Source organism: Pseudophryne corroboree, chromosome 6 (genome assembly GCF_028390025.1).
Source record: "Pseudophryne corroboree isolate aPseCor3 chromosome 6, aPseCor3.hap2, whole genome shotgun sequence".
Taxonomy (NCBI): domain Eukaryota; kingdom Metazoa; phylum Chordata; class Amphibia; order Anura; family Myobatrachidae; genus Pseudophryne; species Pseudophryne corroboree.
Window position 1 is genome coordinate 552,395,810 of NC_086449.1, and position 15,439 is coordinate 552,411,248.

The 15,439-nt window shown below is 41.3% G+C and overlaps 1 protein-coding gene and 1 long non-coding RNA gene across 2 annotated transcripts in view; one reads left to right on the forward strand and one right to left on the reverse strand.

Moving 5' to 3' along the window:
• The window catches only part of LOC134932884 (uncharacterized), a 29,718-nt gene extending 23,909 nt beyond the window's left edge, over positions 1–5,809 (forward strand). Inside the window, exons 3-4 of the long non-coding RNA XR_010179521.1 lie at positions 1,101–1,156; positions 5,034–5,809. This is a non-coding gene — a long non-coding RNA (uncharacterized LOC134932884). The remainder of the gene's footprint in view (positions 1–1,100; positions 1,157–5,033) is intronic.
• The window catches only part of PTPRQ (protein tyrosine phosphatase receptor type Q), a 517,581-nt gene that overhangs the window by 122,922 nt on the left and 379,220 nt on the right, over positions 1–15,439 (reverse strand). Inside the window, exons 32-34 of the mRNA XM_063927718.1 lie at positions 5,803–5,980; positions 4,953–5,197; positions 2,039–2,105 (exon numbers count right to left, since the gene is read on the reverse strand). Of these exons, the coding sequence (XP_063783788.1) occupies positions 2,039–2,105; positions 4,953–5,197; positions 5,803–5,980 (490 nt within the window). The remainder of the gene's footprint in view (positions 1–2,038; positions 2,106–4,952; positions 5,198–5,802; positions 5,981–15,439) is intronic.

Here is a 15,439-nt window from a genome sequence, read left to right on the forward strand (position 1 = left end):
AGACACCTTATTCACATGATTACTCCAGTAAATTTTGCTTATGTTGTTTGGTTACTGTAGGGAATATATTACACATATAACTATAACAAGATGATTTTTCAGACTACTCAATATTCAAGTTATCTTCAGAATTGCATAGATGCCTTTCTGATTGGGCTAATTATTTCCTTCATTTATGCACATTCAACACAAAGGGTAATTTACAACAACGTATAAGTGCGATACCAGATTGCAGTTGCTGTTTTGTATTGTCACACAATTGAGCTCATTCTTATGAGACAGTACATGGGTTTAAAGGTCAAGGTAGCAACATCTAGATAAGATCTCATCCTATTCTTATAATGGGGTACAATTTGCACATTTCATTTGCACTTTGGTGGGAAATCACATTTCTAGGAACTTTTGTCCAATATAATAAGAACCTTCAAACACACCATATGTAAGATTTTCAAATGAATGCTCTAAATATCAAATAGTGTGATGTGTGTCAGGAAAAGAAGGAACACTGGATAGCGGGAAGGATGACGAGCTGCAGGGGTTAGGGACAATAAAGAGGGGGCTTGGCAGGAGCATCAGTAGACAGTAGAAAGAGCCTGGCCAGTAGTGGTGACAGAGCTCAGTATAACAGAAGAGAATGGCAGTGGATTGGAGTTACACATCTGGGGGTAAATTTACTAAGATGGGAGTTCTATTTAATATGGGATGCTGCCCATAGCAACCAATCAGATTCCAGGTATTATCTTCTAGAAGGTGCTAGATAAATGAGAAGTAGAATCTGATTGGTTGCTATGGGCAACATCCCATCTTAGATAGAACTCCCATCTTAGTAAATTTACCCCCTGGTCTGGTAAGTGTGGAGGCAGGTCTCTCATCTGGAAGAGGTGAAGAAAAGTGAGAGAATGGGTAATCCCAAAGTGTTGCTGACTTTACAAAACTAAACTTCATAAATGCCAAAAAATAAAATAACACAATTTTCATTAATGTCTCATTGTGCGATTTGCAGTCATTGTATTAAAAGTTACTAGTTTGACAGAATGACTATGCTAAAATCTAACCAATGAGGTGCTTACTTGGCTAATACTTATCTGTTTTCATTTCAGTGTCTGCAGCCGGGAAAAGGTGTACATTGCCAAGAAACATAGCTATGTGAAGACAGGTGCTACTTCAGGCCATGTATATAGGCCCTCATTCCGAGTTGTTCGCTCACAAGGCGATTTTAGCAGAGTTACACACGCTAAGCTGCCGCCTACTGGGAGTGAATCTTAGCTTCTTAAAATTGCGAACGATGTATTCGCAATATTGCGATTACAAACTACTTAGCAGTTTCAGAGTAGCTTCAGACTTACTCGGCATCTGCGATCAGTTCAGTGCTTGTCGTTCCTGGTTTGACGTCACAAACACACCCAGCGTTCGCCCAGACACTCCTCCGTTTCTCCAGCCACTCCCGCGTTTTTTCCGGAAACGGTAGCGTTTTTATCCACACGCCCATAAAACGCCGTGTTTCCGCCCAGTAACATCCATTTCCTGTCAATCATACTACGATCGCCGGAGCGAAGAAAAAGCCGTGAGTAAAAATACTATCTTCAGAGCAAAATTACTTGGCGCAGTCGCAGTGCGAACATTGCGCATGCGTACTAAGCAGAAAAACGCTGCGATGCGAATAAAATTACCGAGCGAACGACTCGGAATGAGGGCCATAATGCAGCTGTAGATAGGTAAATTCTGAAGGTCTATAGAGATAATTCAATGTTTTGGTATTAGTGGAAGCTGTACGTAAACCTGCACTAACATCTGGCATGCACTGCATATGCAGCTTGTGGGAGTGATTGTTTTAACGGTACACCTTAATTACTTATGTATCACTAATTTATTCAAATTGTAGTGTTTCAACAAAATTTTTTAAATATTATTTACGCTGAAGTGTTTCTTTCTGGATTGTATCTACAGTATTTTAAATGTACATTTTGTTTTATGTTTTTCATTTAAAAGCCATATGCATCTGGAAAAACTGCATTGTATCTACAATCTTTAATACTACCTTTCACATCAGTGGTAATTCTCATCAGAATTTTTGGTCCAGCTCCAGCACCATTTACTGCATATATCTACAATGTTTACATAAAATATAGACATTTAGAACATTAATCAGTCCAAATAAAAACAATACAAGTTATGTAATCATTTTATAGCCTATGAAAAGGTATATACATAAACAGTTATGTAATTATTATTTTACTAGCATGTCACTGAGGCTAAAAACTGTCACCAGCAACAGAGGATCCTGAACTAATGCAGATTGCAATTAGCTGGTGCATCGGGATGCAGTCAGTTTACCTCCAATCAAAATTCCGACGTTCAAAATCCCGACACCAATTGACCGATGGTCAAAATCCCGACAAGGTCAAAATCCCGACATGGACAAAATACCGACATTTAAAATACCGACAAGGTCAAAATACCGACCTGTAAAATGCCGACAGGTCAAAATACCGACATGAGTTTTTCATGATTTTTTTTCATTGAAACCGACTTGTTCATACTTTACCATCCGAGTGGACCTGGAGGGGGAATATAATAGTGTGCCGAGCGCAGCGAGGCACCGTGCCCAAAGCATGGCGAGCGCAGCGAGCCATGCGAGGGGACGCGGTACACTTTATATGGTGTCCATGTTGACTTATGTCGACATACACACAAAAAACCCAACAAAAAACGCATGTCGGTATTTTGACCTTGTCGGTATTTTAAATGTCGGTATTTTGACCTTGTCTGGATTTTGACCATCGGTCAATTGGTGTCGGGATTTTGAACGTCGGGATTTTGATTGGAGGTATTTCATACCGATCCCAGTGCATCAGATGTTGGAAAAACGCATGGTGCAATGGTTAGCATTACTGCCTCACAGCATTGAGGTCCTGGGTTTAATTCCCTCCATGGCCCTAACTGTGTGGACAGGGCTGGTGCTAGGGTGTTCGGCGCCCCCCTGCAAACTATAAATTTGCGCCCTCCTACTTTACAAAGGGACAGCGTACATAATGCCCCCTTGTACCAGTGATGTTTACACATGTAACGCCCTCTGTAGTAGTGACGCTTACACACGTAACACCCCCTGTAGTAGTGGCGCTTACACATGTAACGCCTCCTGTAGTAGTGTTGCTTACACACATAACGCCCCCTCTAACAGTGACACTTTTACACGTAATGCCCCCTGTAGTAGTGACGCTTACACACATAACACCCCCTGTACCAGTGATGCTTACACGTGTAACTCCCCCTGTACCAGTGCTGCTTACACACATAACGCCCCCTGTCATAGTGACGCTTACACATGTAACGCCCCCTGTACTAGTGACTCTTACACACGTAACGCCCCCTGTAGTAGTGACGCTTACATACGTAACGACCCTTGTAGTAGCGACGCTTACACACGTAATACCACCTGTAGTAGTAATTATTACACACATAATGCCCCCTATACCAGTGATGCTTACACACATAACGCCCCCCTGTAGTAGTGACGCTTACACATGTAACGCCCCCTGTAATAGTGATGCTTACAAATGTAACACCCACCATAGCAGTGCCACTAATACACACACATCACATACACATTTACATACACATACATACTTTACATACATTACACACATACACAGTCACACAAACACATATATATACACACATACTGTATGCACACACACACTTTCACTCACTCTCTTTCCAGACACTTACCTAAGGAAGTGTGGCTGGCCGAAGCTCCAGCAGCTAATCCTCTTGCTGCATCCTGGTCCAGTGTAGCCCCGCCCCCTTATTTCTGTGTAGCCCCACCCCCTTTAATGTCCACACGCACACTGCTGCACTGTTACAGGGGAGAGGAGGCTTTGTGCTGCCGGCGCTGCTTCCTTTCATAGAGTCTGACAGGCGCAGCAGCTGGCAGCAGCAGGGGGGACAGCAGCTCAGCACAGGGATGTAGAGCAGGGAGAGTGCCTCTCCAGCCTGGCGCCTACCTGCTCTGCATCCCTTTGCTGAGCGGGTAGCGCCGGGCCTATGTGTGGAGTTTGTATATTCTCCCCATACTTGCGTGGGTTTCCTCCTGGTGCTCCGGTTTCCTCCCACAATCCCAAAATATACTTGTAGGTTAATTAAATCCCAACAAAAATTAACCCTAGCGTGGATGTGTCTGCAAGCACGTGTGATAGGGAATTTAGATTCTAAACTGCACTGTGGCAGTTTACTGATGTGAATGGCCAAATATTCTCTGTAAAGCGCTGCGGAATACAGTGTGTGCTCTATATAAATAACTGGTAAATAAATCAGAGTCCTCACTTATAGGCCCCCATGACACCTTCTAACTCAACCTAAGGACTGAAACAAGACATCCAACTTTGTCAATGTGAGCCCTCCACTTTGAAATTATTAAGTCTCCCAAATGACATGGCAGTGATTACCGGGGTTAATTGAAAACTAGAATGGCAGATTATTCCATTCATATGGAATTTAGCAGTGTGCTTCCCTTCTCTTTTAACAGGACTTCAGTATAATTCTAGTTTAATCCATTCACATATCTGAATCAGTGACTTGGATGTACAAGTGATCTATATTAGCAGCAATTTTTTAATTAGTTTCATATGGATATTATGTCAAATAAAAACAGAATAATCAGAGAAAAGTGCTGAATACAGTAACATATAACTGAGCAAGATTCTCTTGACAGTAAATACTGAGAATCTATAAGCAGTACGTTAGCTACAGCAGAGTTACCCATATTTCAGATTCAGTCCCAAAATATATAACAAATTCACCCCTGTCTGTATTTATACATAAAGATATGTACTATGAATTGAATCATGACCAAAGATTAGATGACGCTTTCAATTTTTATTACCTGTAAATCATATAAATAGGTTTGGGACATTATTACATGTATGCATGTAAAATGATCATTTCACACTTACGCTGACGTTATATGTATATCCACCTTTAAGTCCTTCTATAATTGCTGTTATAGATTCATTGTTTTTTCTAATAATACTTAGATTGCGGATTTGAGACTTTGTGGGATCATCTTCTTTGTAAACGAGCGCTTGGAACACTTGGATATTTCCATTGGGCTCAGCTGGAGGGATGAAGGTCATCTGCACTTTGGTCACCTCATTTGGAATCTTCTGAATCGTTATGTTTTTAGGTGGCTCATTTGGCACTAAAACAAAATATTAGTGCTATTATTTCATTATTTCAATAATTTTATAGTCAAATCAAATGAATTCACTTTCAAAGACATATTGTCAAGTTTTGCAAACTGTGAAAATAATTCTGGCATAATGCACCTACTAACGTGAAATAAAGGACATTTATGCTGTGGTCCTACAATTCCAAAGTAACTTCTCATCTTGTTATCTCTTATAGTAGGTAGCGTAATATTCCTTTTAATACATGAGTAGTTGTTTTTTTGGCTAGCATTTGATGATGCCAGAACATACTAAAGGATATAATACACTGTTTCTATAATAAATATCCACACAACTTACAGTATGTATTCTAGTAAATTCTAGACAGACATGAGATGGACAGGTGATGAGAGATAGAAATTACAATCTTAAATATATGTTTCGGAAGAATAATACGCTAGCCAGCGGACTAGGACGTATTTTGTCTGGAGGGATGTGAAGCGCTTAAGTACGATAATGGCAGGAAATCTTTCTATGTAGTTTATAGGATAAAGAATAATTAGAACACTCAATGGACTTACAAAGGTTGTGGTGATCCCTATCTAATGAAAGGCAGAAAAAGGTTCACAACACATACCTGCCTCTAGAGTAGCAGTGATCACAACATTGCTTGACTTTCCCTCTGTGACTGAATCTCCAGTGAATGCTGAGACTATTATGGAGTAGTTGGTGAATGGCTTCAGGCCTGTGACCTCAAAGTTTTTACTTTCATTAGTCCACCTCACAAACTGCTTATTAAAGTCTTCACCTTTGACCTATAAAGGAAATGCAATTATCAGTGTAGTTAAATAATTTACCTATTTCTGTTTTTTTTGTTCCACAGTAGCTAGTATTTGAAAGGAGGCTTAAATGTATGATATATTGTGCATATGTTTGTATAATGGGTTAGCGCAAGATGTTGTGTAGGCAATGGCTGGTGTAATGGATGGGGCGAAGCAACCTGGTCACAGCACATCACATGACACACAATCTTCCTGTGCCTTTGAAGGAAACTTGTGTGCAAACTGGAAGAGAAACTTTTGTGACATAGCAGGACTCGGGAGGAGAGGCATCACAGAATCTATCTAGGGCCTGTACAATTTATGTAATATAAGTGAGTAAGTGAATGATCATCTTGATAAGAATACATATACTGTCATATAAAGCTCTCTCATCATCTGCACATTAATCTTTATTATTATCTGTCTTCCTATCTCTATCAACAGTATGTTATATAATAAGATGCTAATAGTCATGGTGCTTCCTCCTCAGATTAATTCCGCACCACTGAACCTAGTTGTCACTTGCATTTGATAAATTAAGAATTTCCTTCCAATACTGTATAAATAGTTTTATCATTTATGTATTAACAGTTATTTATATAACACTTACATATTCCCCTGCTGTTCCAGAGAACAGCTAATCATTCATATCCATGTCCCAATGGATTTCACAGACTATGTTACGTACCACGTGAATACACACATGCACACATAATAGGATTCATTTTGTCAGAACCCAGTGGTCTCAGAGGTTACTTGCAAGTGTGATAGTGATAAACCTGCACATCTGCAAAGTGATCCTTCCTACTGTAGGAAAAGTAAACTTCCATCTGTGTTAATGATAGTGGTGCCTGAGAACTCCAGTGGAACACACCATAAACAAGACCAACTTGACACTTAGACACTTCGAAGTAAAGACTGAGACCACAGTCCAAATTCAATTGCCAGCAATGGGTGAAAATTGCAGTGGTGTTTAAATGCTGGCAACGACACCCTATCTAACACCCTTTGCCCAGATGGACGAATGCCAGATTCACACAAAACTGCTCGCTACCCTATGGGACAGCGTACACTTTTGTATAAGACTGGACTTCAGTACTAGCGCAGCTATTAACACGCTGATTAAGCAGGGCAAAGGAATTCACCAGCAATTGAATTCAACCCCATGATTGTCTACTAGTGTGGGTCCGCATCACTGGACATTTGCATCCTTTCTATTCAACAGGGAATCATTTGTGCACCTGTATGGTAAATACAGTGGGACTTGTTATCTGTTGATCCTGATGGAGCACTTTTACGGCAGGGAATTCCTATCATGCCTTTACATGTGGTAATATCCCCTAATACAGTACTAACTTGTTGCTAACCAGTATTTAGCCTCATGATCTGCTTATTTATCTATACATATTGTTTTACTAGTACTAACATTTGTTATGTGGCAAATTGCTGTTATTACTACATAGTGGAAATACTTTTATTAATCTGTATGGATTTGTTTTGAATAAAATGAATATTATTACCATAATATCTCCCTGCAATAGTCATTTATAACAAGCAGAGCTTAACTATTCTAAAAATGATCATTTGTTAATGTGTTTGAATTTGCCCGCGCTGTGGAGCTTTTAACTTTTTGTTTAGTATTTATTTTAAGTGGCACTAGCAGTTGCTGCTACCGCAAGCAGCAGGCTTACTATCACTACTTGTTAATATAATTATTAATATAATTAGTGTCTGAATCTAACATGTGCCTAGTAGGTTGTTAGTTATACATTCTCATAACATAGAATAACATTATTATTATTATTATTATTATCATCATCATCATCATCATCATCATCATCATCATTTCCTAAACAGCTACATAACAATGAATAAACCATAGTAAATAATTGCTAAAAATTGATTTACAAATGTATTTCCAAAGGCTAAAATAGAAATAATAAAACTGCTTTTGAACACAATGTATATTTTTATAAGTAGATTAGGTAGCTGTACAGTAGTTCTCCCTCTGGGAGAAAAGTGTGTATTAAATGCAGCTGCTAAGGTATTAGGTTTGTTCATCCCACCAGATGTGCTGCTTTCTACTTACCCACATCCAGTGTTCTATATGGTTTCTGATGTACTAAACAGACGTTCCCTTTTAATGTCTTGTGGTGTCAACCTTCAATCATAGATACAACCATATTGTTTCCTTTTGTATTTATTTCTTAGTCAAAACTTGCACAAACTGTAATTTATCTACAATTGATCTCCTCAATGATACACAATAAACTGCATGAAGACCACTTATTAAATGGAAAAATGAAAATAGTTTGTGTTAAGACAAAGCTCTAATCCTGATTTATGGTTTCCTGTAAAATACTAAACAAATCTCTAAAGCTCTTGACCTGAGACTTCGGTGCTAATAACTATGTAATGGTGTGCTGTGCGGGATGAGTATGGAATCTGGGGTTTCAAAGGTGCATTGCTCCCCAGAGTGCTCTTGCAGTTACTTTACCTTTATTGCAGCCAGATACACTATGACTATTATCATGTTCGATGATCCGATTTAAGTGTATTTCCATACAGCATGACCATTGAACTAGTTGTATTTTTAGTCCCCATTTATTGCCTATAGTTTTGGCCAATATTAACAATAATTAAAAAAAATAGATTATTCTCTAATATCTTATTCTTTGGAAGAATAACAGGTGTTTCTTTCCTCCTGACTCACATGCACCAACATGATAAAAAATTTTTATCAGCACTTAATTTATCCTTTGCATTACATTTTTTCCTTTTATCTTTACTATTGCTCTATGTGCCCTGTATATCTCTAGATACCTTTTTTCTTTCTTCTATATTGTTACACATTGTTTGTTGTGAGTAATGTTGAGATATTGTTATTGTGTCATATTCAGGAATGTCTGTGTTTTCATCATGAGGTGGTATGAGATGAGTAATTAAGGAAATTACAGGTGTATTAAGATTGTAGATTTGTGTTATACCGGAATTGTCTGGAAGTAACATCACTGACACTGCAGGGAGGGGGTCAGAGTTCACACTAAAAGTCATTAAATATCAGCAGTTGATTTTATTATATAGTTTTGTGCTTAGACATTTTGATGTGTTTTTTAAAAGTAATAATTGAGCTTCATAGTTTTGCTCACTATAAGGGCATAGGAGAAATCAAAGGACAACCACACTGACAAAGAGAATAGAAGGGTATACATGACAAAAAAGTTAGAAAAACAAAAACATTTTATTGTAAGGAAAAATTCTTAGAAGTGACCTAATTATTATATAGAAATATATCCAAGGTATGTAAAATGATTTGTATATTGAACTTTTACTACAGTACTTACAATACAGAGTACAGGGGGCCATGAAATGTGAATGGACAGAAGGACAATTAGCAAAGTCAGCTGCACAGTGAACTAGGATACTATAGCATTGCACTGTCTGTTTTGCTTAGGTAATCATAACAATTACTACAACTCTCACCAGCTGCACAGTGAACTAGTATACTATAGCATTGCACTGTCTGTTTTGCTTAGGTAATCTGGAGTTATTGTTATAAGCAGAATTTAGCCTGTTTAATTGTTAGATATTTGGGGAATTTGGGATGGCTTCCTCCCCTATCATTATTTGTTTGTTTTAGCTTTTATTGCCCATCAGTGGGTGTTGGGCAATGGGTGGGATTTTAATCAGTGAACCTATACCTTACACATGTTTGTATTAGTTCATATTAGAGTATTGTAGGCTGATTAAGCCTGGCTGATTGATCCAGGGTGTAGGACTCTAAGGGAGTAGGCTCAAGGGAGAAGATATATAATTTTAATATCAAAGCCTGGACTTAGCCTGGATGAAAACATAAAGAAAACATCTAACAACACAAATAATAACAGATTAATTACTTATCAATATCAACTGTATATGCAAATGTATCACCCCCTAACTTTCACTCTGTGAACGCTATGCAACCCATTTGCAGAAAGGAACATATGTAAGATCATGTTTCCATCCATAATCAGGATCACAGTGATCTTCATTGGAACAATTGTGAGTTCACCTTATCACACCTAACAACTCCTGCCTGTGTAACCTGGACAATAAGCACTGTATTTCCATGTTTTTGACGCACTTACAATTTTTAATTTCTCCTTCAGTTACTTGTATATTTATTTGCAGTATTCACAAACATCTTCATACACATGCTGAACCTATATCATTTTGTCTTTACACACTTGCAAATCCAGTCTGAATTACCTTTGCTTTTTGCTTACCCTCTCATAGGGATGTGCACTTGAAATTTTTCGGGTTTTGTGTTTTGGTTTTGGGTTCGGTTCCGCGGCCGTGTTTTGGGTTCGACCGCGTTTTGGCAAAACCTCACCGAATTTTTTTTGTCGGATTCGGGTGTGTTTTGGATTCGGGTGTTTTTTTCAAAAAACCCTAAAAAACAGCTTAAATCATAGAATTTGGGGGTCATTTTGATCCCAAAGTATTATTAACCTCAAAAACCATAATTTCCACTCATTTTTAGTCTATTCTGAATACCTCACACCTCACAATATTATTTTTAGTCCTAAAATTTGCACCGAGGTCGCTGGATGACTAAGCTAAGCGACCCTAGTGGCCGACACAAACACCTGGCCCATCTAGGAGTGGCACTGCAGTGTCACGCAGGATGGCCCTTCCAAAAAACACTCACCAAACAGCACATGACGCAAAGAAAAAAAGAGGCGCAATGAGGTAGCTGTGTGAGTAAGCTAAGCGACCCTAGTGGCCGACACAAACACCTGGCCCATCTAGGAGTGGCACTGCAGTGTCACGCAGGATGGCCCTTCCAAAAAACACTCCCCAAACAGCACATGACGCAAAGAAGAAAAAAAGAGGCGCAATGAGGTAGCTGTGTGAGTAAGATAAGCGACCCTATTGGCCGACACAAACACCTGGCCCATCTAGGAGTGGCACTGCAGTGTCACGCAGGATGGCCCTTCCAAAAAACACTCCCCAAACAGCACATGACGCAAAGAAAAATGAAAGAAAAAAGAGGTGCAAGATGGAATTGTCCTTGGGCCCTCCCACCCACCCTTATGTTGTATAAACAGGACATGCACACTTTAACCAACCCATCATTTCAGTGACAGGGTCTGCCACACGACTGTGACTGAAATGACGGGTTGGTTTGGACCCCCACCGAAAAAGAAGCAATTAATCTCTCCTTGCACAAACTGGCTCTACAGAGGCAAGATGTCCACCTCATCATCATCCTCCGATATATCACCGTGTACATCCCGCTCCTCACAGATTATCAATTCGTCCCCACTGGAATCCACCATCTCAGCTCCCTGTGTACTTTGTGGAGGCAATTGCTGCTGGTCAATGTCTCCACGGAGGAATTGATTATAATTCATTTTAATGAACATCATCTTTTCCACATTTTCTGGAAGTAACCTCGTACGCAGATTGCTGACAAGGTGAGCGGCGGCACTAAACACTCTTTCGGAGTACACACTTGTGGGAGGGAAACTTAGGTAGAATAAAGCCAGTTTGTGCAAGGGCCTCCAAATTGCCTCTTTTTCCTGCCAGTATAAGTACGGACTGTCTGACGTGCCTACTTGGATGCGGTCACTCATATAATCCTCCACCATTCTTTCAATGGGGAGAGAATCATATGCAGTGACAGTAGACGACATGTCCGTAATCGTTGGCAGGTCCTTCAGTCCGGACCAGATGTCAGCATCAGCAGTCGCTCCAGACTGCCCTGCATCACCGCCAGCGAGTGGGCTCAGAATTCTGAGCCTTTTCCTCGCACCCCCAGTTGCGGGAGAATGTGAAGGAGGAGATGTTGACAGGTCGCGTTCCGCTTGACTTGACAATTTTGTCACCAGCAGGTCTTTGAACCCCAGCAGACTTGTGTCTGCCGGAAAGAGAGATCCAAGGTAGGTTTTAGATCTAGGATCGAGCACGGTGGCCAAAATGTAGTGCTCTGATTTCAACAGATTGACCACCCGTGAATCCTTGTTAAGCGAATTAAGGGCTCCATCCACAAGTCCCACATGCCTAGCGGAATCGCTCCCTTTTAGCTCCTCCTTCAATGTCTCCAGCTTCTTCTGCAAAAGCCTGATGAGGGGAATGACCTGACTCAGGCTGGCAGTGTCTGAACTGACTTCACGTGTGGCAAGTTCAAAAGGTTGCAGAACCTTGCACAACGTTGAAATCATTCTCCACTGCGCTTGAGACAGGTACATTCCACCTCCTATATCGTGCTCAATTGTATAGGCTTGAATGGCCTTTTGCTGCTCCTCCAACCTCTGAAGCATATAGAGGGTTGAATTCCACCTCGTTACCACTTCTTGCTTCAGATGATGGCAGGGCAGGTTCAGGCGTTTTTGGTGGTGCTCCAGTCTTCTGTACGTGGTGCCTGTACGCCGAAAGTGTCCCGCAATTCTTCTGGCCACCGACAGCATCTCTTGCACGCCCCTGTCGTTTTTTAAAAAATTCTGCACCACCAAATTCAAGGTATGTGCAAAACATGGGACGTGCTGGAATTTGCCCATATTTAATGCACACACAATATTGCTGGCGTTGTCCGATGCCACAAATCCACAGGAGAGTCCAATTGGGGTAAGCCATTCCGCGATGATCTTCCTCAGTTGCCGTAAGAGGTTTTCAGCTGTGTGCGTATTCTGGAAACCGGTGATACAAAGCGTAGCCTGCCTAGGAAAGAGTTGGCGTTTGCGAGATGCTGCTACTGGTGCCGCCGCTGCTGTTCTTGCGGCGGGAGTCCATACATCTACCCAGTGGGCTGTCACAGTCATATAGTCCTGACCCTGCCCTGCTCCACTTGTCCACATGTCCGTGGTTAAGTGGACATTGGGTACAACTGCATTTTTTAGGACACTGGTGAGTCTTTTTCTGACGTCCGTGTACATTCTCGGTATCGCCTGCCTAGAGAAGTGGAACCTAGATGGTATTTGGTAACGGGGGCACACTACCTCAAGAAATTGTCTAGTTCCCTGTGAACTAACGGCGGATACCGGACGCACGTCTAACACCAACATAGTTGTCAAGGCCTCAGTTATCCGCTTTGCAACAGGATGACTGCTGTGATATTTCATCTTCCTCGCAAAGGACTGTTGGACAGTCAATTGCTTGGTGGAAGTAGTAAAAGTGGGCTTACGACTTCCCCTCTGGGATGACCATCGACTCCCAGCAGCAACAACAGCAGCGCCAGCAGCAGTAGGCGTTACACGCAAGGATGCATCGGAGGAATCCCAGGCAGGAGAGGACTCGTCAGAATTGCCAGTGACATGGCCTGCAGGACTATTGGCATTCCTGGGGAAGGAGGAAATTGACACTGAGGGAGTTGGTGGGGTGGTTTGCGTGAGCTTGGTTACAAGAGGAAGGGATTTACTGGTCAGTGGACTGCTTCCGCTGTCGCCCAAAGTTTTTGAACTTGTCACTGACTTATTATGAATGCGCTGCAGGTGACGTATAAGGGAGGATGTTCCGAGGTGGTTAACGTCCTTACCCCTACTTATTACAGCTTGACAAAGGCAACACACGGCTTGACAAATGTTGTCCGCATTTCTGGTGAAATACTTCCACACCGAAGAGCTGATTTTTTTGGTATTTTCACCAGGCATGTCAACGGCCCTATTCCTCCCACGGACAACAGGTGTCTCCCCGGGTGCCTGACTTAAACAAACCACCTCACCATCAGAATCCTCCTTGTCAATTTCCTCCCCAGCGCCAGCAACACCCATATCCTCCTCATCCTGGTGTACTTCAACACTGACATCTTCAATCTGACTATCAGGAACTGGACTGCGGGTGCTCCTTCCAGCACTTGCAGGGGGCGTGCAAATGGTGGAAGGCGCATGCTCTTCACGTCCAGTGTTGGGAAGGTCAGGCATCGCAACCGACACAATTGGACTCTCCTTGTGGATTTGGGATTTCGAAGAACGCACAGTTCTTTGCGGTGCTTTTGCCAGCTTGAGTCTTTTCAGTTTTCTAGCGAGAGGCTGAGTGCTTCCATCCTCATGTGAAGCTGAACCACTAGCCATGAGCATAGGCCAGGGCCTCAGCCGTTCCTTGCCACTCCGTGTGGTAAATGGCATATTGGCAAGTTTACGCTTCTCCTCCGACAATTTTATTTTAGATTTTGGAGTCCTTTTTTTACTGATATTTGGTGTTTTGGATTTTACATGCTCTGTACTATGACATTGGGCATCGGCCTTGGCAGACGACGTTGCTGGCATTTCATCGTCTCGGCCATGACTAGTGGCAGCAGCTTCAGCACGAGGTGGAAGTGGATCTTGATCTTTCCCTAATTTTGGAACCTCAACATTTTTGTTCTCCATATTTTAATAGGCACAACTAAAAGACACAGAGGTAGCTACAGCCGTGGACTACCGTACTGTGTCTGCTGCTAATATAGACTGGATGATAATGAGATGAAATCAATATATATTATATCACACTAGTATTGCAGCCGGACAGGTAGATATATTTATTATGTAATGACTGATGACGGACCTGCTGGACACTGTCAGCTCAGCAGCACCGCAGACTGCTACAGTAAGCTACTATAGTAGTATGTATAAAGAAGAAAGAAAAAAAAAACCACGGGTAGGTGGTATACAATTATGGATGGACGAGCGACTGCCGACACAGAGGTAGCTACAGCCGTGGACTACCGTACTGTGTCTGCTGCTAATATAGACTGGATGATAATGAGATGAAATCAATATATATTATATCACACTAGTACTGCAGCCGGACAGGTAGATATATTTATTATGTAATGACTGATGACGGACCTGCTGGACACTGTCAGCTCAGCAGCACCGCAGACTGCTACAGTAAGCTACTATAGTAGTATGTATAAAGAAGAAATAAAAAAAAAAAACCACGGGTAGGTGGTATACAATTATGGATGGACGAGCGACTGCCGACACAGAGGTAGCTACAGCCGTGGACTACCGTACTGTGTCTGCTGCTAATATAGACTGGATGATAATGAGATGAAATCAATATATATATATATCACTAGTACTGCAGCCGGACAGGTATATATATTTATTATGTAATGACTGATGATGGACCTGCTGGACACTGTCAGCTCAGCAGCACCGCAGACTGCTACAGTAAGCTACTATAGTAGTATGTATAAAGAAGAAAGAAAAAAAAAAAAACCACGGGTAGGTGGTATACAATTATGGATGGACGAGCGACTGCCGACACAGAGGTAGCTACAGCCGTGGACTACCGTACTGTGTCTGCTGCTAATATAGACTGGATGATAATGAGATGAAATCAATATATATATATATATATCACTAGTACTGCAGCCGGACAGGTATATATATTTATTATGTAATGACTGATGACGGACCAGTGTCAATTTCCTCCTTCCCCAGGAATGCCAATAGTCCTGCAGGCCATGTCACTGGCAATTCTGACGAG